Source organism: Zonotrichia albicollis, chromosome 9, assembly GCF_047830755.1.
Source record: "Zonotrichia albicollis isolate bZonAlb1 chromosome 9, bZonAlb1.hap1, whole genome shotgun sequence".
Taxonomy (NCBI): domain Eukaryota; kingdom Metazoa; phylum Chordata; class Aves; order Passeriformes; family Passerellidae; genus Zonotrichia; species Zonotrichia albicollis.
Window position 1 is genome coordinate 36,445,732 of NC_133827.1, and position 21,484 is coordinate 36,467,215.

The following is a 21,484-nucleotide window of genomic DNA, read 5'->3' on the forward strand; positions in this document are numbered from 1 at the left end:
ACACTCCCAGTAATGGGGAGGACAATCTAACTACCACCAGGGTCACCTGTTCTATGTCTACTTAGTGAGTTACCCCTCATGGTCAGTAATTTATTTTCATTTATTACAAAATTTTGAAGTGACAGGCATCAGCACATGCAATGTGAAGCAAATTAATGTATTCTGAAAAAGCTTTTTTCTCAGAAATGCTAATAGATGACAGAAAAGTTGGGTAAATAGAATCATTCTGACAAGAGAGAGTTTGTCTTATCCTGACCAGTTGGTAATGGCACATGGATGGTGAAGGCTTCATGCAAATAGGAGCAAAACACATGAGAAATGAATCATCTGTCAAATATTTTGCCTTGCATTGTGACCAGGACTAAGTACCTGCAGTTTACAAAGCTGCATCAAATTGCACAGCCTAGAACCAATTCCTTGGATGGCCAGCAAAGTAAGTGAGGCAGAATTCTGCCAATCCAAAATTGCACAGTTAGGAGGTACAAAGCAGGTTTGAAAAAACCGCACAATATTGCAACCAGTCACTGCAAATTGTTACCACTAAATCTAAGAATGAAGCATCAGTAAAGTGTGCCATGGAACATCAAGTTAAATTCTTCATAAATTAATAAAAATGTTACATGACACGAATTTATGTATTGGATTTTCTTACAGTAAAAAGAATTATTTTAAAAGATGCCTTTTTATTTCAACTGCTACTCTCCCTGCTATTTTATAATAGTGAATGATAATGAAGTTGTCATTTTACCTACAGGATAATAAATTTCCTTGCTATGAGTACAAGGCTATTGCTCACTCACAGGGCCCTGATTATGTTGTGCTAGGAGAGCATGACAAGTGCTTTATGAATGGCACAGTCCTGAAAGTGAACTCAGTCAGTGCTCATTAGAGGGTCATCCTCCTAGAATTTGAAAAAGTGAACTTCATGCGTGGGGGTATTCTCTAATTTTTCACACTCACTGTATAAGTAACACCTGCACATCAAGGTCTCCCAGCATAGTTCTGCTTCCTCATTTCAGTTAAAGCAGTGATCTTTCACTTCAGGAAAAGCAGTGACACATGACATATGTGGAAACTTACTCACATAATTTGACCATCTTTCATACACAGTCCCACGCTGAGAAACACCTGCCTGTCACCCCAGCTGGAGACAAATCCACCCCTGCGAATTCCTGCACTGAGGTCTTTTATTATTCAGAGGAAAAACACAGAATTAGTGTTAGAAATGTCAACACGTTTGGGGTAGATGCAGATGGCAATCTTCTTTTTTTTTTTTTTTTTGTCCTTGTTTCTCTGGATGCCCTATTCCAGTCTGGAATATACCAGCTCATTTCTGATTACACATTTCAGTATTACATATTTCATCCCAGCTTCTTCATCACATCCCTGCTTCTGAGGTTCTGTTTAGCTATTTTTTAATTTTTTTCCTTCCTTGCCTTTTTCTTTCTTCCCATTATGCTTTAATGCCCTGGGATCTCCATTACTGCATCAGCAGCTTGAGAGGCATATGCTACAGCTTACTGGCAGAACCAATTATAAATAAGAAAGAAAAGCAAACAAAAAAGCAAATGAATATAATTCTAAGCCATTCAGTGCAATGTACATTATACACATCTTCATATTCCAGTTTAATTTCTGGCAACAGTATAAGTATGCAAAAAGACATTGTCTAATTCACTCTGCTTTCACAAAATGCCTCTTATTGAATTCCAGCCCACAGTGCCTTCTGTACAAACACTCTCACAAACTCCAAAAATCATATTCAGAGCACAAACAAATAAAATGTGCTTCTTAATCAAAGTATGTAGAATCTACTTACATTAATGGCCAACATTCTCTTTTTATTGCACTATGTTATAAAAATACAAATTGATACAAAGTAAACTAATTTTGCAAATAAGCTGTTTTATTCAGACTCAACATTCTATAAAGTGTTATAAAAATCAACCTTTCATTGCACATTTCCACAGAACATGATATTTATTGGTTTCCAGAAATCACTGCATCAAGTTTCTATTATTTCATTGTCAAAAAAAAAAAAGTAGTTACTTAATATTCTGCATTGACTAGCTATCATTTTTGGCAACGTGATTTTACTACATGAAAACGGAGAAGTAGATGGAATGACAGAGTCGTCACTCAGGTATCTCAAATTCTGTGTCAAGGCTTGATAAAGGTAGCACAACTTGACAGCTGCTCTTTTGCATACAAAAGGCAGAAATACTTGCATATTCCATCTGAGTAGGTAAACTCTGCAAGGTGCTACTGACTAAAAGAAAACCAGTTTGTGTTGAGACCAGCACGGACACTGATAACAGCACCTGAGCATTAATCTCACAGGTACAGCAATGAGGACTCACAATACATTACCACACACCTGGGTATGAATGCAATGCTAAAATCTGCCCTTATGCACAAGAATATTATTTTCCATACCTTGCTAAAACCCCCAAAAGTATGTTTCAAGTGTCTTAACCTGTGCTTGCTCACACTGCAGTGAAGATGCTTGGATGTGAAACGTTCCCTGAATTTAATACAGTTCCTCTGGATAGGGAATCACATTCATTTCCTATTTGTCTCAGAATTCCAAATCACAGCATGTGTGATAAGAGTATGTTGCATATTAAGTCATGTGAACTGCAAATGGAAAACACAGGGAATTTGTGTTCATCTTATTTGCTCTAAGTATAAAATATTAAGGATTTTCTTATTTCCCCTCTAGTGGATTCATACAAGAAGTTTCAGCTGCTGAGAACAAGAAATAAGACTGCACCAAAAAAAAACAAGCAGTATCCAAAACTATATCAGAATCCTCAGTGTACAGGCTGAAAACACCAAATATTTGGGAAGTATTTTATTTACCTTTTTAAGATAGAGGCATCAGCAGTTTCTGTAGCAAGTTCACCAGAAAGTCAGACCTGTCCACCTCTTCTTGGGGTCACTCACACTGCTATCAGGACTGAGCTGCACAAGAACAAAGTGGGGCTACGAGGGACATTAATTAAAAACTGGAAATGCACTGAGAGCTCAGACACACCCTCAACATACCACGTTCCTGTGCTAAGAGCCCTGGGTATTGCACTGCTCTGTTACCAGCATGGTCAGGGGAGTACAGCCTCAAGTGGCAGAAAATTAACAGGCCTTGACTGAAAACGACTGAAAAAATAAAAATTCTCTTCACTTAGTGCTGCAAAGCATCACATGGCACACCTACAGCTCTGCATGGTAAAGGCAGCCACTCTAGTATATAATAGCATATATAGTAACAGTCAGGAAAGGACCTTCTTCCAAAGACCATGCTTTGAAATTCCACTCAATCCTATCAAGTAATCCAGATGAGGTGGTGTTACACTGTCTGAACACTTGAGAAGTGTTCCATAAACATTAAAGGCAGCACACATTTAAAAGAAAGACCAAGACTTCATTTCCAAAGGCTTGCTGGAAAATAAATCAAAGAGAAGCAGCTTAGATAAAACCATATTTTTCTTTAGCCAAATGGATTAGGAAGATGAGGAAGCACACAATACATTTACACAGCAAAACTGTTGTTCCACACCTTTATTCTGATTAAATTTCTTAAATTAAGCCCTTGTATTAATTCCAACCTGTGAAATTTATAAAAGTACGTCTGCGTTAATCCAACATTCATAATAGGTACAAAGTTAATTTTAGATTGTATCACTTGTACATACACATTCATATTCTGCCCTGTGGGCTTACTTAACGCTTACCAAGAGACTCCTCCCCATTAAAAAAAAGAAATACATTCTTGCTTGAATTAATCTATGTTGAGAGATTAAAAAAAATAGACTAAACTGAAATAATTGATCTTCTGATACCAAATCTTGTGGGAAATTCCATGAATAGTGGCCAAATTCTTCTAACCTTGGTTCTGTGGAATAGTACCCTGGTAAGTTATTATGGTAAAGTCAACCCTGTTGGAAAAAAACAGTCCAGTAAGGTCAGTAAGACTGAGGTGCAACATAATCTCTTTTGCAAATCCATACAGGTGTACATTTTCTCCAGTTATGACAAGTCTGTATGAGCAAGAGTAGAAATAACCAGCAGCAGTGGGATTATAATTAGGAAAAAACAAAGGCTTAACAGCACCATAGTTTTAGTAAACATGCAGTCTAATTTAGATATTTTAAAAGCCTTTGTTTCCCAAATGAGTATTCATTATTCTTAGGCACTTCCTAGGCTCAAATGTGCACGTTCAAGTACAGGTTTGTGCATGTGCCTTTAGTCCTTGCCATCCTTAACAATGTAAAACAATGTAGGACAGCAGAATTACACACAGAAGTTTGGTATTTAGCCAACACGGAGAGAATGCTGGGTGGCTCCTGGCAAGATCAGAGAATTTCTGTGCTTAGATATTGCCTGTTTTATTTTGTAGAACAGGTAGTACCAATTCTGATCCTTTGTCTATAATTTCTTATTCATCCAACTTCAGAATTGAATTCAAATAAACTTCAAAGGTTTATTTCAAAATTTTCAAGATTATCACCTTTCTACACTGCTACTTTTGAGGGAATTTCCTGGTCCAGACATTAGAGAGAAAGAAGATAGGAAAAAAAAGGCTGTTTCCATTCAGTCAAGCTATAACTGAAAACCTGCTGCTCACATGTACTCAGAAGTGAATACTTTGAATTTAACAGATGATGTCTCCTTACACTTTATCCATTGGATCTGAGCAGGACTTTTCCACCACTTTCAGCTCTTTATTATGGTCAGCTGTTCCAGGAATAATAATTGAAACTTGAGGGAGGTGAGTTAAGAACTGAATGGGGAACAAAAGGCATGACTGAGATCAGAGAGAGAAAAAAGGGGGATTAACTTGGAGGGGTGGTTGATGAATTAAAGGGGAGCTCAAGAAGTGATAAGGAAGCAGAATGGAGACAGAAAACTAGTGGGAGTGGCTGAGAAAAAGGTGGTGAGGGATGGGAAAAATCATCACATTGCAAAAGAGATGTGAGAGAAGATGAATGCAGGGGATTGAAGAAGATGGTGTTAGAAGGAGAAAAAACAGCCAGAGGGTTACTTGTTATCCAAGTAATTTTTAACATTATAGTAACATGTAATAGACCACAATTATGTTTGTATTCTGTATTTCAGACATTTACTTGTGTTACTGGAAACCCTGTCTCAAATTGTGTAGATTCAGAGCTCCAAAACACAACGCCTTACTTTGTTTTGAACTCTAATAGTACAAGGCAAACTGTTTTCCAAACTCAGGTCCCAGGCATGTTGAAATGAGATTGTTTTTCCTATCACCCACTCTTCTGGGATGGTGTGACACTGCTGAAATGTTACTGAGTGGCAAAGGGGAAGAACATCTCCCACACTGAGCTGGTTTGCTGGGACAGCCACACAGAGGTGCCACTTCTGAGTGCCACAGATCCCTGCTCCCAGCACAGGGCCTGCCAGGGAAATCTGAACTGCCCCTTGGAGAACACAGACCAGACACTTCTATAGCATTTATCAGCTTTGAAAGCCAGAATGAGTCATGCAATTATCTTGCCTTCCTTTCCACTCAACACAAGCACAGTGAGACCCCAAAGTCTGGGTACAGTAGATGCATTTATAGCCACATGTGTGCTGATGAGGTGACAACCTCCTCAAGTATAGAGAAATCCTGTGACTGGGGACCAGGGACTGTACAAAAGACCTCAAAAGATAAAGACATTAGTTTCTATGGCTTAAAAAAATACTTTATGGCTTGAAGGAAAAATCTCCTCATACAAACTTTCCAACATATTACACCTGTGAAATCCTAGAGATGGTGTCTGAGAGTTTTTGCTAGATGAAATGATGGCTACCTTTTGAATGTTTACAAGGAAAATGATTACATGAATGTAACAACTCAGAAATACAGAGAGAATTTTGGAGGAACTGTTTCTATGGAATAATGAAATACTTTCTCTGTGAGGGTGGCACAGATTGCCCAGAAAGGTTGAGGAATCTCCATCCCTGGGGTTATTCAGCAGTAACCTGAGCACAGCCCCTCCTGGGAGGCTGTTTTTAGGTGACCCTGCTTGAGCAGGGAGGTTGGAATAAATGACCTCCAGTGGTTCCTTCTGCAATACCTGAGATTTAACCTCTCCCCACCTACTGCTGCAAGAACTGAGGTCAGCTGCAGTGCCTCCTTTCACATCTATAGACTGAAATACTTTCCTAAAAGGGAAGGGAGGCAGTGCAAAAAGTTTGCTATTTTTCTCATGTAATTATTTACATGTTTATCTTGATGTATCATATCACTGCAAGCAAATTAATGTTTGCACAACCTTCTGAAGATATAAGGCATTTGTGTGTTTGCATATTAACACAGCTACTATTTTTCTTGGATGATAAAAACAATTCACTGCCTTTTTTAAGGTTAGTACTCAAAACCCAGCTCCCATGTACTTTTTATTCATCTGCCTTGATTGTGCTTTAGCTTTTTTATGGACTCTTTAAAATACATACTAATAAAACCTTATTGGCTTTTTATTATCAACTGTCTCAACATACAAATATTGCAGGCTGCAGGGATTTTCTGGTCACTGTGAGTATGACTCTAGATTAAGGAGCAATCAATGCATTTGTTATACTGTCTCTGGCAGTTGATGCTGCTGAAAAAATAACACATTTTTAGTATCATTCAGGCAATTTACAAATGTATTCCGCCTTTAAGGGTGCTGTTTATTCCAGTACAACACAGGAATGAAGTCAATCTGGGTAAGCTGCTATGATTTACTAACACCTTCCTTTAGCTGACTTTTCACAGCTGTTTGGGCAAAAACTCTATGTTAGAAGCTCACTGGATACTTAGGACCTTAACTTGCTGTAAATTCCTTGAAGTCAATAGATAGGATTTGAAAATCAATGGAAGGACATGGCTCAAAAGTGCTTTTTTTCCAAAGCTATAATGGTACAAATATTATCATTGAGCATTCACTTATATGTAAGATCTGAACATTGAAATAAAAGCCTTCAAAAGATCTACAAGTGTGAGATGACATTAAAATCAATGCATTTAAGTCCCTAAATAGCTCATCTGATTCATCTTACCAACAAGAACATCTGATTGTGTCTAGAATAGACAGACATTTACAACAGCAGTGCTTTTCCAGCAGAGCACTTTAAGTCTGTTAGTTTAGAAGTGGTTACAGGAGGACATTAGTGAGAAAACAAGATAAATATTTTATTTTGGAATTACAGGGTTGAGAAATCATCCATGAGAGATATTGCTTCCACCAGATTTCACTGATTTTGCTGAGTACACTTTGGTTGCATTAGAGGTGGGTTTGGTGGAACATTGTAAGGATGAGGAAGCAGTTATTAAATGGTAGAATTATTAGATTCACTTGGCAGAGTTACCAAAGGTGTTAACCTCTCTTTTGGTCTCCTAACCTGACCCTTTATCACTGAATCCCATCAAAAATTCCACAGTGAGGCAGCACTCTAAAGAAATTAAGTCACTTAATGAGCTGTCAGAAGAGTGGTCCCTGTCACAAATGCAATTCAATTGTAACATGCACAGTACATTCCCAACTCCCCAAAATAAACATACAATTCAAATTCAAATATTCCAACCACTTAAATCTTATAATAATAAAAATGACGCAGACAAGGGGTGAACCTGCATCATAAACAATATTATTCTCCAGAAGTCAAATTCTCTCTGCAAAGATCATCATCAGCTTTGCTGTTCAGATGGCAAGGAAAGCCAGGAGATAATGATGTCTGAGTCTAGGCAGTCCCACTGACTGGTGCTGAAAAAATATGAATTCCCACTGCAGAGGCTGCTGTACAACAGCTCTGCCTCTGCTCAATCATAACTTATGAAGAAATTTAACAACAGCACAGCTGTGTGTACCCAGTCCTGGGCCATTGCGTGGAGAGACCCCTTTGTAAGGACTTTAGAAACAGAAACCCAGATCTGTAAACAGCTCATTTCTTGCTATGTGAACTTTAAAAAAAAATTCACCAAATTGTGCACAGAAATTTTCCTGAAGGCAATTTTTAAACATTAATACAGACACTTTTTCCATTTTTATTCCAACCTGAAATGTTCTTGTAATGTTTACATGGCAAACTGGATAACAATACATTTAATATTTCCATTAAATAAATTATATTTAAATTCTAAGTATCTATATAAAATTAATTATTTAAGCTCTGAACCTAGAATAATTTGAGACTGTAAAGCCCAAATAGGGCTTAACAATTTCAACTGTTTATATTATTAAGACCTGCAGTTCTCAAATGGGTATAGCATCCCCTCAGAGGACACTGAACCTCCTGATCCTTTCACACACAGATTACTTTGGCCAACAGGCAATGGTGTCATTAGAGCCTTCTACCAATGGAAAAGCAGATTTGCATTTTAGCTCTGCCATGTGCTTCACCAGCTTGTGCCTCCACACTTGAATTCCTGGTTCTACAGCATGGAATGGATGTATGTTTGCCTTGTGCTTTTCTGACAATGACCCAGGTCCTAAATGTGAGGCCTGATGGAACAATCCAGCCTGGAATAGTGGGTGGTGTGGCCAAGAGTGATGGAATCCCAAAATTTTTCCCAGGACTTGGAGGCCCTGCTTTTATTTACAGCTCTCTGGAAGTTTAGAGACCTTGAAGTGGGATTTTTTGGTAATGTTTGGTGAAAATTTCTGAGGCCTCTAGCCTTATAAAGACTAGGCAGTTCTTTCATTTAACATAAACATTCAAAGTATTTTTGTGCAAGTGTAATTACCGATTCACACTTTTCAAATAATTTGAAATCATCACAAAAATTTCCTCTCCAAGAAACATCAGAGAAAACAACTCTTTATTTTCATACAGAAATGGAAGAATCGAAGTTTATCTGTATTCTCAGAACTGAGGTATTTATTGTTCCACAGGAGTAAAGGTGTTGGATTGCACCCTTGAAGGTGTTCTGTGCATTTCCACTCCGGTGTTGGATACCCATGGAAACACCACATTCTTCCTTACTCTGAATGGAGTAAGGAAGAAGATGAGCTTGCTGAAAACATTTAGAAACTTGAGTCAGGTTTTTCTGACAGAGGAAATCTCCCCTGGCTGCACATCTGGGGTGTCTCAGAACCAGGGCTTCAGCACATCGCAGGACGTGCTTGGTACTTCGCATGATTGAGCTCTCAGTCATAAAAACACATTTCACATACAAAAGTACAGCAGATGTCCTTCCAAAAATCATCTCTGAAGTGTTACTCCCTTCTCTTTAGGTTTTATACATTCAGGAACAGGCATTTGAGATATATTGTGAACAGTGCAAAATACTGTTTTACATTTCTTAAACCACGTGTTGCAGTACCTTTAAGCGCCAGCTGAAGGCTGAGAAAGGTTTGATCCTCAGAATAATTCTGGTCCAAGTTGAACTTCTGTTTAGAGAGTTGTAAACAAATGTCTTAGAATGCAGAGAATCCTCTCATTTCTTTCCAGCTAAGGCAGTCTCAAACACATCAAGTCCCGCTTTGAAGTAAACCTGAGCTGAATTGATGCTGTTCAGCACCTCTGACAAAGCTGCCTGAACAGTCTCATTTGACTGATGTAGTTTGCAGTGCTCCAGTGCCTCCAGCAGCACTGAAAACTGGCTGGTCCTGTCATCCAGTCTGTAAAGAATATTTCTGAAAGAGAACAATGCAGAGAATGGTAAAATTTTTACTCAAAAAGAATCCATCAGATGCCATCAAGAAACCCTGCAAGTATCAGCCACAGCTTACAGATGATACATTTTATGCACAGTAAAGCTGACCCATGGCAGATTGAGAAACAAATGCATATTTATTATGCCTCTATAAACTGAATTTATTCACTGAACTACATGTACTTACATTGGAGCAGTTACTAAATCCATCAAAGAAGTCTCACATTCCTCTCTGACCATTCAAATTTTTATTCAAAAGCATAAGCCTAGACCTATCACACCCCTCATGAAGGATTTTGTGTCTCAGATGAATTCCATTTATTCCCCTCTAAAAAGAGTTTGGTTACTGCTGTGAATCCTCTGCATAGGTTTGTTTTTGTTTTTCCTATCTGCTCACATTATTTATTTCACTCTTCAGAGGTGAAATTCCAGCTGCATTGACGCCAATGGTAAAACTCTCCTTGCCTTCAGCAGAGACTATTTCATCAATAATCCTTTGTGGTTTCAGAACAAGAGTAACCCACCTTTAATGTCCCACACTAGAGGAAAGAAACAGCACACACAGCTAAACCCTTGTGAAACAAAAACTGTGTTTTCCAGTAATATCTGCAAAATCTTTTAATGGTTTGTAGAAAAACAGATGCAAGAGTATCGTGTGATCCCTTGGAAATGTAATTTGTATGAGGTGGGGAAGGCTCAGAATTCAAAGCTAGTCAGTGATTTTAATGGGGCTCTTTGAAGCAGGCTATAAATGTTATCCAAAACCAGGTGTAATCATTATACTAATTAGAAGAGCACATAAACATCATAAACCTCCACCCAGGAGCTCCTTTGATTGCAAACAGAAGTGAAGGAAATTTGAAACAGGAAAGCTACAGTAATTTGGTGCAGGACTTTCTCCTTAAATACAGGACAGGTGTTCAGGGCAGGGAGAAGCTGTGTGGAGAACACAGCAAGAAACAGGACAGCTCCCACACTTTGTTAGCAACCTAATGGCATGACAGAACAGGCCAAATGGCAACTCCAAATTAGTAATAAAACTGCCAAGTTTATTTACAGAAGACAGATGAACACAGAAGTGCATCTTATTCTATGAATCACCTAAGTGCAACTCTGCCTGGGGGAAAGGTAACAAAGCAGACCAATAAATGACACCACAGAACATCCACAATCTTTTGCCATGTTTTCCACCTTTAAAAAATGTTTTGAATAAGAGGTCATTTTTTTCCAAGATATAACATAACTTCTGTCCTCACGAGGCAATTTTTCAGTCTCTGTTTTTACCCCCCAATATTGGGTATACACCCAAAGCCAGCAGTGTGCAGAGGGAATGATGAGTTTTTCATCCCCTGACAGCAATACCTCCAGACAGTTCAAGGGGTCTGCAGTGCAATGCATTAGAGATTTAAACAGAGAAGGGAAAGGGTTGGAATCCAACACTGCAGCAGCAGGACAGTTTAAACAATAGGTCATCACTGCCACAGACCATTTAGACAGAAACAGGTGAGGAGTATGAGCAAGAAGAGCTCAGTGGGGACAGAAAGCCCCATCAAGAGGGCAGAAACAGATGTGGCAACAGCATCCTCAGCTTGCACTGAACAGCTTCAGAACCATCCCCTTAGCTGGAGCTGATGCTACTGCTCCCTGTCTGTGGTGCAGCTCATACTCAAAGGTGACTCAAGACTGTCCCAAAGCAGCCTCTGTGACACAGTAAATAAAACTGTGTATGTTGAGAGCCAGATAAATTCTTGGCTGGTCTGTTTCTAATGATAGGCTGTGCTATGGGAAATACTGCATTTTCAAAGGAGGGATTGAGTTTGCTCCCTCAGTTCAGGGACTCCTGCTGAGATCAGTGTAAGCAGAGCCAGGCTTTTGAAGAACTCTCCTCTGTAGTTCCTGGAGTTCACAGGGAGAAAGAAGGCTGCTCACAGCCCCTCAAACACCTCCAACAGCAAGGACACTGCTAATCACATTTCTTTCTACCCTCAGGAGAGATCTGTTTGCTGGTGGCTGGGAGAGTTTGACTGAGCTGGAATTCTACTCCAAATGCCTACAACACTGTTGCCTGATCTGTGTTAGGATCCCTCTATTCCTTTAGGTCAACTTATCAGCAACCATCAGCAGAGCAACACTGACTCAGTGCCAGAATCAACTCTAAAGAGAGGATGGTCTGAACATTGGAACATGTGGGACTGCTGAGACAATGTTTGTGGTGAACAGGAACAGACCTCATGTCCCATCATCAAAGGGGCCCTAAACAAGGCACATAAGCTAAAAAAGAACATTTACCCTGATATGCAAGGGTGTTAACACAGTTTAAATCTACTGATGTGATTTTGGAATCACTATTTACTGGTGGTTCCCCAGTAAATACACAGGCATGTGATCCAAGTAAAAACAAGAATTGTTATCCTACCCCACCTGAATGCAGGGCAAATTATTGTCTGATGAGAGCTTAGTTGTTTGATGAATGAGACAAGCAGTCTACTGTCGTAATTTTAAAATAATATCTTAACTTCTGAAATAGTAATATGACTTCAGAATAGCTGATTACATAGTACAGCAGAACCTAATTTATATTTTTATGCATGCAAATACTAATAAGTAACATAATAAAGCACCTTTTTTTTTTCAACTTTTCTGCTATGAGTTCTCACTGGGATCTTGCATTTTCCAATTACTTATCTTTGCTTGGCAAGCCATGCCACCCCTTTGTTGCACAAAATGATTTCTCTCTTTATGCATGTTCATGAGAGTCAATTTATACAAGTTTACTTCTTATCTCTGCTGAAGCTTCATCAAATGAAAAAAATGGTCAGTTCAGTTTATTACTTCCAAGCCTTTACAAGTCAGGAAAGTGTTTTCATTAAAGATTACACACGGACTGAAAAACAAACCCCAGCCATTTCATTGGCACAAGGTATCACCATGTGCCCACAACATGCAGAATGATAGCAAGAGACTTTAATTTACACTGTGAAATTCAATTACTTAAACATTCCTTAACACAAATTGGTTTTGTAGCCTACACCTCTGAAACAACAACTCCAGCCTCTGACCTAATTGCTTAAATATCTACCTTCATCTTTAACTATTTTATCTTATGAATAAAATTCACACAGTCAGCCTGACCCCCACCAAACAAAAAAGAGACTCCTAAACAGAAAACTGCAATAAATTATTGATGATGCTGATGAAATTACAACACACATCATTCATCCTAATGGGCCTGTTTCTATGACACATCCCAGTGACCTGAAAAGTGGAACATTGAGGTAGGAAACTCAATTAATAACTTCAGGCAGTACCACTGAAAGAGATAAAAGGGCCACAAAAAAAAACCAAAAAAAAAAACAGCCTTAGAAAAGTAAAGAAACTATAAAGAGAGCCTCTACTACAACTTTTATAAATCCTTGGCAGGCCTGGGAACAGAAGCATTCCTGACCAAAATAATGCCATTAAATTCTGTTCTGCATAACCACAAATAAAGAGGCACAGTCACACTCACCAGACCAGAAGGAATTTCACAAATTCTTGAAAGACAGATCACACTAGAAATATATTGACTTTAACACAACTTCAATATTAGAGCAACTGGACAGTACAAGATGAAACAAGATTACCACATTATTCTTGTCATGAAAAACGATTTTTTAGCTTACAAGAAAATTTTGTCTGTAGGTAATGTGCAACACAAGATGAATTATTCAGGCACTTACAAACAGACTCCCATCTAACAGCCCACGTTTGAGATTTTGAAAAGTAATTATTAAATCATTAGGACATGATGGTAAGTCTAGTGTCCCACATGAAATGAGTGCAGGTTTTCTCGGTGGAATCACAGTAAAATTGTTTAGAGATAAATGCTGTGGGCAGCCTCTGTCTGTTCCAGTTATAACACAATGTGTTATGACTTCAGCATCCTCACAAACTCAATTTTGTAATTCCCTGATTTGTTTTTTCTTGTACTCTCCAGGGAAAAAAAGACAATATAAAAAAGCACACCAGAACAAGGATTCTCAGAATTTCCCTTTCTCCTGATACTGTTCAATTTTGAATGCTCTTTTCTTACATTTAGAAGTCTGTTTTCATCCATGTTTGTAAGACATAAAATATGATTACCTTGGTAAATAAGTAAATGCACTGTCATAACAATATTTACATGTTAGGACTTCCACACAGTGGTTATTCTTTGTAGGACATAAAAATATCACATGATCTTCTCTGGAAACAACACAAGAAGATTTATACTGTTTTTTTAATACAAATTTGCACCTCAGAAAATTTTGCAGTGAACATGCAGAATTTCCTTCCTTCCTCTGGGATCCTTATCTTTTGATCTCCAATGGCTGCTCTCCTTTCCTCTCTTGTTTTTTAAATCTTTTTGACACCCACGTGCAGTTTTGTTATCTTACCTATTTTATTTCACAGCAGCATTGTGGCAGAAGGTTTATAATTCTAAAATTATAGCTGCTGGCCATGTAAGATTAGCTTTTATCAGAAGGAGATACATGCCCTGGTGAAGTGTCATTACATGTCATTAGAGTTGATCCAGAGGAACCCTCTTTTTTTCCCTAAAATGCTCATTCCCTGCTGGATTAAATGCTGGAAGTCGCTGGGGCCATGGGATGGAACAACTCACACATGGCCAGGGAACATGGGGATGTGGCACCCAACTCTGCTGTAAATGTCACCTCTCCTTCACTGCCCTAAGTCCCCAGAAACCCAACATGTCATTTTTAAGGACCCCCTGTTTGTAATTCCTTGTTCCCAACTTTTGTTTCCTACACACCCTCTCCTTTTTCAGAGCCATCAGCTGCCTTCCCTTGGTGCTCTCCTTACAGGCTGCAGATGGTTCCACCAATCTATATTGCAGAAAGTGATGTATTTAAAATCATGAACACTCAGAGGGGAATGCCTGCCTGAAAGGGATCTATCTGCATGTTATCAGCAGTTGATAAGCTGCAGGTAATCGAGATATCAAACCCAAATAAAGCATAACCAACTGAAAGGCATTTCAAAGGTATCATTATGAGACAGTGGTAAACCAGACACACTCTCCCTGCTAGACACAAATTTACCCTGCATAAAAGACAGGCATTAGGACACCTCTAATTGAGTCAATTATGGCAAATGGAGGTTGTGGTAAGTGGGCATGAACAGAATCCTGTTGGGACATGGGACCACAAGGAGGTAATTATCCCAGGTTTGAGTACATTTCTGAGAGGTCAGTTTTAAGTAGGGTTTCTTTAAAAAATTAATCCTGATTTTGGCAGCTCTGTGAAGTGTCTCAATGCTTGGCTTGACTGCCTGCCAAATAAACAATGGGAAAAAGAGAATCCAAACTGGCCAAAAAGATACATTATCTTTTATTTCCCTACAGTTCTCTTTGACTGCAGTACTTTTTAAAGGGAAGGGATGAAACACACTAATCTCTCATTGAAGGACCACTAAAGCCTAACCTAACCCTAACTCTAGCCTAAGTTTCAGCTTGATGCACCTTGACAACTTTAAGTCTTTGTGAGGGCCTTGAGAGCACCAATACCAGATTCCAAAGCCCATGTATGAGCATCCAGAATCCCAAAGATAAAGCAAGAGTTCTATTAAAGAATTTAATCCAAGAGAGGTTGATGGAGGACTTTTTTATCACCAAAATTTAACATTCACAGAGAACATTCACTTTCATTTCTGTTCTGAAATGTGTAAGGAAACTATTCTTTTGATAATTAAATGTCTTCTGCCAACAGAGAAGAATGACATAAAGCTAACAATTCTAAGCTTGATTTTCTGATAATAGGACAGTGTTCTGCAATGGCTGAAAAATAAAGGGAATACAAAGTCTTTGACAAGCTGTAGCCAAACTTTTTCACTTTTGTTAAATAAACAATAATTACATCACTTCCTAATTTTTGTGACTTTTGACAGCAAACGGTGTCTAGTGTAATATATAATAACCATGAATAAATGGAAGTAGCAGATCATAAAAGGACTGATGTTCTGGAAGAGCCTCAAGTAAAAATAATGGTGCTAAGAAGCCTGACTAGCTTAAAGACTGAGTTTGAGTACAATAAACCTGAAATTTGCCAGTGCTTAACATCAACATTACCAGGCACTCACAGGTTTTCTCTTGGTGAAAATTTGCTGGGTTTAGGAGCTGATTTCTTTCTTGCTTTGGAGTAAACAAGATCAGTAGGTAAGGAGAATCCAATCTAGAGCTTCAACAGTACAGCAAGACTTCACAGAAGTGAAATAAAAAGATACAAATAGGATGCATTTGTTCTTCAGAAGCTGCAAGTCACCATTTATCACTACGAAAGAGCAATCCTCTAATTAGGCAGAATTTTCTCTAGGGTTTCACAGAAATTAATTAAGCAACTTCATGCAGAAATTCCTGAAGAAGCCACAGAACCCACTATCAGAATCTTTGCCACAGAGCTTCCAAAGCCTGTATGCAACTGATGGAGAATGATGTATACCCCATGGAGATGGAAAAATTCCTTGAAAATCCACCAGCACTTTTTCTGTCATTTCTCAGAACAATGACTTACATTTATACTTAAAAGACTGATGATGCATTGAACAAAATTGATACAACTGTATTTTAAAATGTTATTTGCTGGCAGCAACTGCTATGAAATATTCTTTGTTAAATTTCAAATAATGTAGCTACATTGTTGGTAACAAATGTAAGCATGTTGTTCTCTGAATGATTTATGCTACACTTGCTTTTCAAGTGAAAGAAACATATGCTTGTGTGGATGATTTGGAGGAAACTATCTGTCTTTTAAGGATGTCTCAGTCTGAAACACTCCAATTCAAAGCAGATGTGCTACTATTTTGAAGAACTTGAGGGAAGTGAATTAATAAAATTATTTCCAAATGGCTCACAGCTGATGTTCTGATGACTTCATAGAGCTTTTTATTTAGAAATCATGTAAAACATCCTCTTCCTGAGGAGGAATCCCATTCCCAACCAAAGCAGCAGGCAGTGTCCAGTGCTCAGTGCAGGAACTGGCTTGACCTTGATCTCCAGCTCTGATCCTGACTGGGTTTATCTCCCTAAATAACTCTGAGCCACGTGACATGAGAGCATCACCACAGGTCAATATCATTAGAGTTAACGAGGGATTCAAGAGTATGTCATAATACATACTACATCTTTAAAGAAATGCCCAAAGTTATATCATTATTACCTGCAGTGGCAGGTACACACACAAAATTAACATTTCTTTTAAGTCCCGGTTAAGGTAATTTTCCTGTTAATGATCTCATCAACACATTTCCGAGCTCTACTGCCTGGGTAATATCTTAGTGGGGGAATATTGCATATTCACTATTTTTCCAATGAATTCCATTTATTTTTGTACTATAGTCCAGAAGTGTTCTTGGCTAATATTTCAACCATGTATGGTTGAAATATAGCCACTCATATATGAGTGGTTCTTATCTGTCAAGATTAAAAATGTGGATTCAGATATTTCTCGGATCTAAAAAATGTTACCAGTCCTACTGTTTATAATAAATATAAAATAATGTATAAAATATTAAGTTTCTGTCAGATTTAATAAATTATTCAGAATCTAATACTTTGTATAGCTTCCTGAGATCACAGCAGATTTTTTTTTTTTTCTGGAACTAAATATTCTTGCCCTATTTAGCACCATAAGTGCAGACCAAGCAAGATCTGCCAGCAAGGGACATGGAGAGGAGTTGCATGCTAACCACAAGAGTTGCTGGAGGTTGGCATGAGAGCTCTGCACTGAGCTCACAGAACAGCTGTGCCAGGGCTTTCACAGTCAGCACAACAACTGCTGTGAAATGGGCTAAAACATCCACTAAGGACACATATTAAAATAAATAAATTTCACAAAAAAAATATCAAGCCTTTTTTTTTCTTTTTTTGCAAGGCCAAGACTATGCACACTCATGGGAAGCATGAGGAATATTATTTCCTGGACACAGTCTTGTCTTCAGGACAACTAATGCTGGGTTAAATTACTATATAATATTTACTGGATCACAAACATAATGGGTCTGACGTATTGTACATTGAGAACTCTGCAAGTATACAAATCAATCTAATTAAAAAGATGCAAGAAAATTCATGTTAAGTACATAGAGGAAAAATAAATTAATACATGTAAACCCAGGTTTCCCTTCATATCAGAGAAGTGAGAAATCTGTTTTCAAGCCATGACATAATCCCTGATTACAGAGGTTTTCTGCTTTTGCAGGTGTAATGGAAAGATTTTCATGTTCCCTGTTTAAATAAGCTTTAAAGTCTGCCATAATTACAGCTCTGCAGATGGCTAATTCAGTAGTATTTATGCAGCAAATGCTCTTTAAATAGTAAAAATTTACAAGACAACAAATACAGTCATTAATTCGTGGCCGTTACTTGTATCAGTGATTCCAAAGGCAAAAACATCTCAATTGCACCTCAGATGGATCAGGTGTTTTGAGTATGACTACCACTCACGTTATTGCATCTCCTCAGTATTAAGAAAGGGCATAACTCAGCATCATTATCAGTCATGAGAAAAATAATAACCATAGCAGGAATTTGTAAGAGCATTATCAGCCTACTAAATGCTACTGGTGTGTGCTTGGATAAATGTGCTGCTCCCTGCTTACAACTGCAGAGACCACAATCACACTGCTCAGACGCTGTAAAGTTCAAAGGAATAAGGCAGAAGAAAATGGGAAGGCATTTTGGGTGTAAAAAGTACATTTGGACAAATGCTTATCAGAGAGAAGGGAGCTGAACAACAACTGCAGAACTGAGAAACACCAGAGAAGGATTAGGGAAACAAGAAATGCCACTGTTCACAACTCCATTTATAAGCCATGAAAAAAATCACAGAAGAAAAGGAGTTGCAAATTTTGAAAGATGCAAAATACAGGGGTCAAAAGTCAGGAAGGAAATCATTGCTGTGTTGGAAGACAGAAATTCATTTATTCTGACTGAATGGCAAAATCTGAGGTACACTATTCTACATTCTTTTCTTCTCCCCCAACATAATTCTAGCATTGTATTTACAAATTGCACATGGCAGATAATAGAGACAGAACATTATCTACTGCTGCCAGCAAAACACGAATTATTTCAGTATTTCCCACACTAAGGATCATTGACACCGTATCAAATCATTCTCTGTTCCACATAATACAAAGCAGAACAATAAAAATACTCCATGCATTTGGTTCAGGTCAGTCAAAAAACATCTCAAATATTACTACAAAGGAGACAGGAAGGTTTTCTACTTGGAGTCATAAATGAAGAATTCAAAATGAAAAAAGAAATCTCCAGACTTTATACAACGAGACAGAACTACTGTCTTGGGTAGAAGCTCTGGGCTGGGGCTTTGTTTTATTTTGCAGGTGACATTGCACTCCATGTTTACCCATGTTACTCTTTAAGATTAGCAGGATATTTGCATCTTTAATGCTCATCCTCTGTAAATCCAATGAGCAGATTGTTTACACGTGGAGATATAATAAGCTCTTTAATTTTCCTACTAAACATATCTCTGGAAACTAGACTCTTAGGGCATGTGTATTTTGTAACCTGAGAATCTGCTGCAGTTTACCAGCAAAGCAGAAATAAATCCTGTGGAATATACATGTCAGGAATGTACATTACAAATCTCAGTCTGAAAGGAAAATATTTGGTCTGGTGAACAACACACACTTGAGTGGCACGAGTTCAGTGCAAGTTGCCTTTTTTGAATGATACTGAAAACACCTTTTGACTGCTCTTTCATTTCATTATGTCAAATTCAGGCTGCACAACCTATCTTTGCCTACTGCCAGTATTTTGTTCAGCGCATTAAAATGCACCCATTTGTTGTAATTCTTTAGCCCAATGAAGTGTTAATGTCACACTTGGGTATCTGTGATGAAAAGAAGCAAAAGGAAGAACTTAAACTGATACAAATGAGCAATAAAAACTGCTGGAGGTCTTTGCTGAAGACACAGATTGCTTTCAAAATCCTTGCTTTTCACCTACTTATTACTCAATTCACTCAATTACATCTATTAGACAAAACACAACCATCCCTGTAAAAATTCTATAAATGGTGGTGGCAGATGCATAGAGCCTTAATCGACAGGTAAAACATGCTAAGATAAAACATTTAAAAGAAAGATTTTACACATGTTGACTTTGACTTTTTTATAAAACTGTTAAGAGAACTGTCAGTCAGGACATACCTGATCCTTAGGAAAGGGTCTATTAGGAATAAAATGCACCTAACAGGAGCAGAAATGACAGCCTGAGCCCTTGTACACTTCTTTTTGGCGTTAATTTTAAATACTGAATACACAAACTGTGATTTTAATGACTCTCTTAAGTTTGAAAATTCTGGGGGAGCATCCCAGGGGATTCTAGGAAAATTCTGCATGGTTACTACAGGATTCATCTGGTATCAACAGCATACCTGAAAGTTAGACCTGGAGCTGAAGAAATGTGATAGTCTCACTGAGACTGGAGATCTCCCTGCACTAAGTGTTCCATGCCTGATACTCCATGAAGTTTGCTTTGTTATCTCATTTTTTTTTCAATATTATTGTGCACTAAAGAGCACACACAGACCTGACAGATACATCAGGCTGACAGCTGGCAGAAGCTGTGGGAATCAGCAAATATAAGCACAACAAAATATACAATAAATAGGGAGAACCCTCTTACTGAGCCCAGGCAAACACAAGATTTTAACTCAGTGTTTCTGGACACCAGGAAGATCCACACTGTGTTGCTATCCCTACCCTGATATTGGTGTCAGTGTTTTGGTCAGTGTTTCTGTAGAGGGAAAAAGCATGCAAAAGCATGGCATGATCAATATTTATTGAATTTTGTATGGCTTTGGTGAGGCTGATCATCTCATGGAGAGGACAATATGCTTCAATTGGTTTCTTCCCCCAGTGCCTAAAGTAACAAAGCCTCTGTTCTTACATTTACCTTGTAGATATCACTGCTGTGTAATCTATGATTATTACCTTTAGTAGCAAAATATGATTATCAGAAATCACACAGAAATGTTCCATACAAGTATACATTGAGAGAGTGGAAAGCAAGAAATGGCTAAAGGTGAGAAACAGATTTCTACTGATTATTCCATTAAAATAATGGCAAATTATAAATCCAAATAATTATCAGTATTATGATTATGCTGTGAGAAACAAAGAGAAATAAATGAAAAATACCAACAACAGTCTTATTTTATGCCTAGAAATTTGTTCTGAAAATCGAAAATCTACCCAGGGTTACCACTGGGAATCAAAGAAATACTTCAGGTATAACAAAACTCAGCAATTTTCTCCTAACCCCAAATCAAGTCCCAGGGTAACTTTTGCAAAGCAGGATATTCCTCAACCTATTATTTTTCATTCTGCCTAAATTTCTGGATAAGACTAAAATACCCTGATTAAAGCTGTACTTGCGTATTTCCAGCTCAGCTGGAAATAGAGACCACGGGGAACGTGCTGTTGTCAAATTTGCAGTTCAATGTCAGGAAGTTCAGGTAAGAGGAATGAGCATCTAAACTACAGCATTTACTGTACTGAACAACCTGCCAATGTCAATCATGATTACTGAAATTTAGTCATATAGATATATATATTTTATAATCCAATTATTAAAAAAATAGTAATTTGAATTCTTCTAGTAAGTCTGATTATATTACTTCTCATTATAGATGCAAAACGTATCAATTATGCCCAAATATTGCCCTATGACATTGACTGGAATGAGGCATTTATTTTTTTAAGGACCTACATACATTGAAAGACTAAAGCTGGGGAATGTGTGTGCAAACTATAGAAAAAAAAGATTTATAA

At 37.9% G+C, this 21,484-nt stretch overlaps 1 protein-coding gene across 8 annotated transcripts in view; it reads right to left on the reverse strand.

Moving 5' to 3' along the window:
- Positions 1-685: 685 nt before the first annotated feature.
- The window catches only part of NAALADL2 (N-acetylated alpha-linked acidic dipeptidase like 2), a 399,226-nt gene continuing 378,427 nt past the window's right edge, over positions 686-21,484 (reverse strand). For all 8 annotated transcript variants that reach the window (XM_074547421.1, XM_074547422.1, XM_026792086.2 and 5 more), the window contains one exon: positions 686-9,626. In XM_074547421.1, the coding sequence (XP_074403522.1) occupies positions 9,428-9,626 (199 nt within the window). In that variant the 3' untranslated portion in view covers positions 686-9,427. The remainder of the gene's footprint in view (positions 9,627-21,484) is intronic.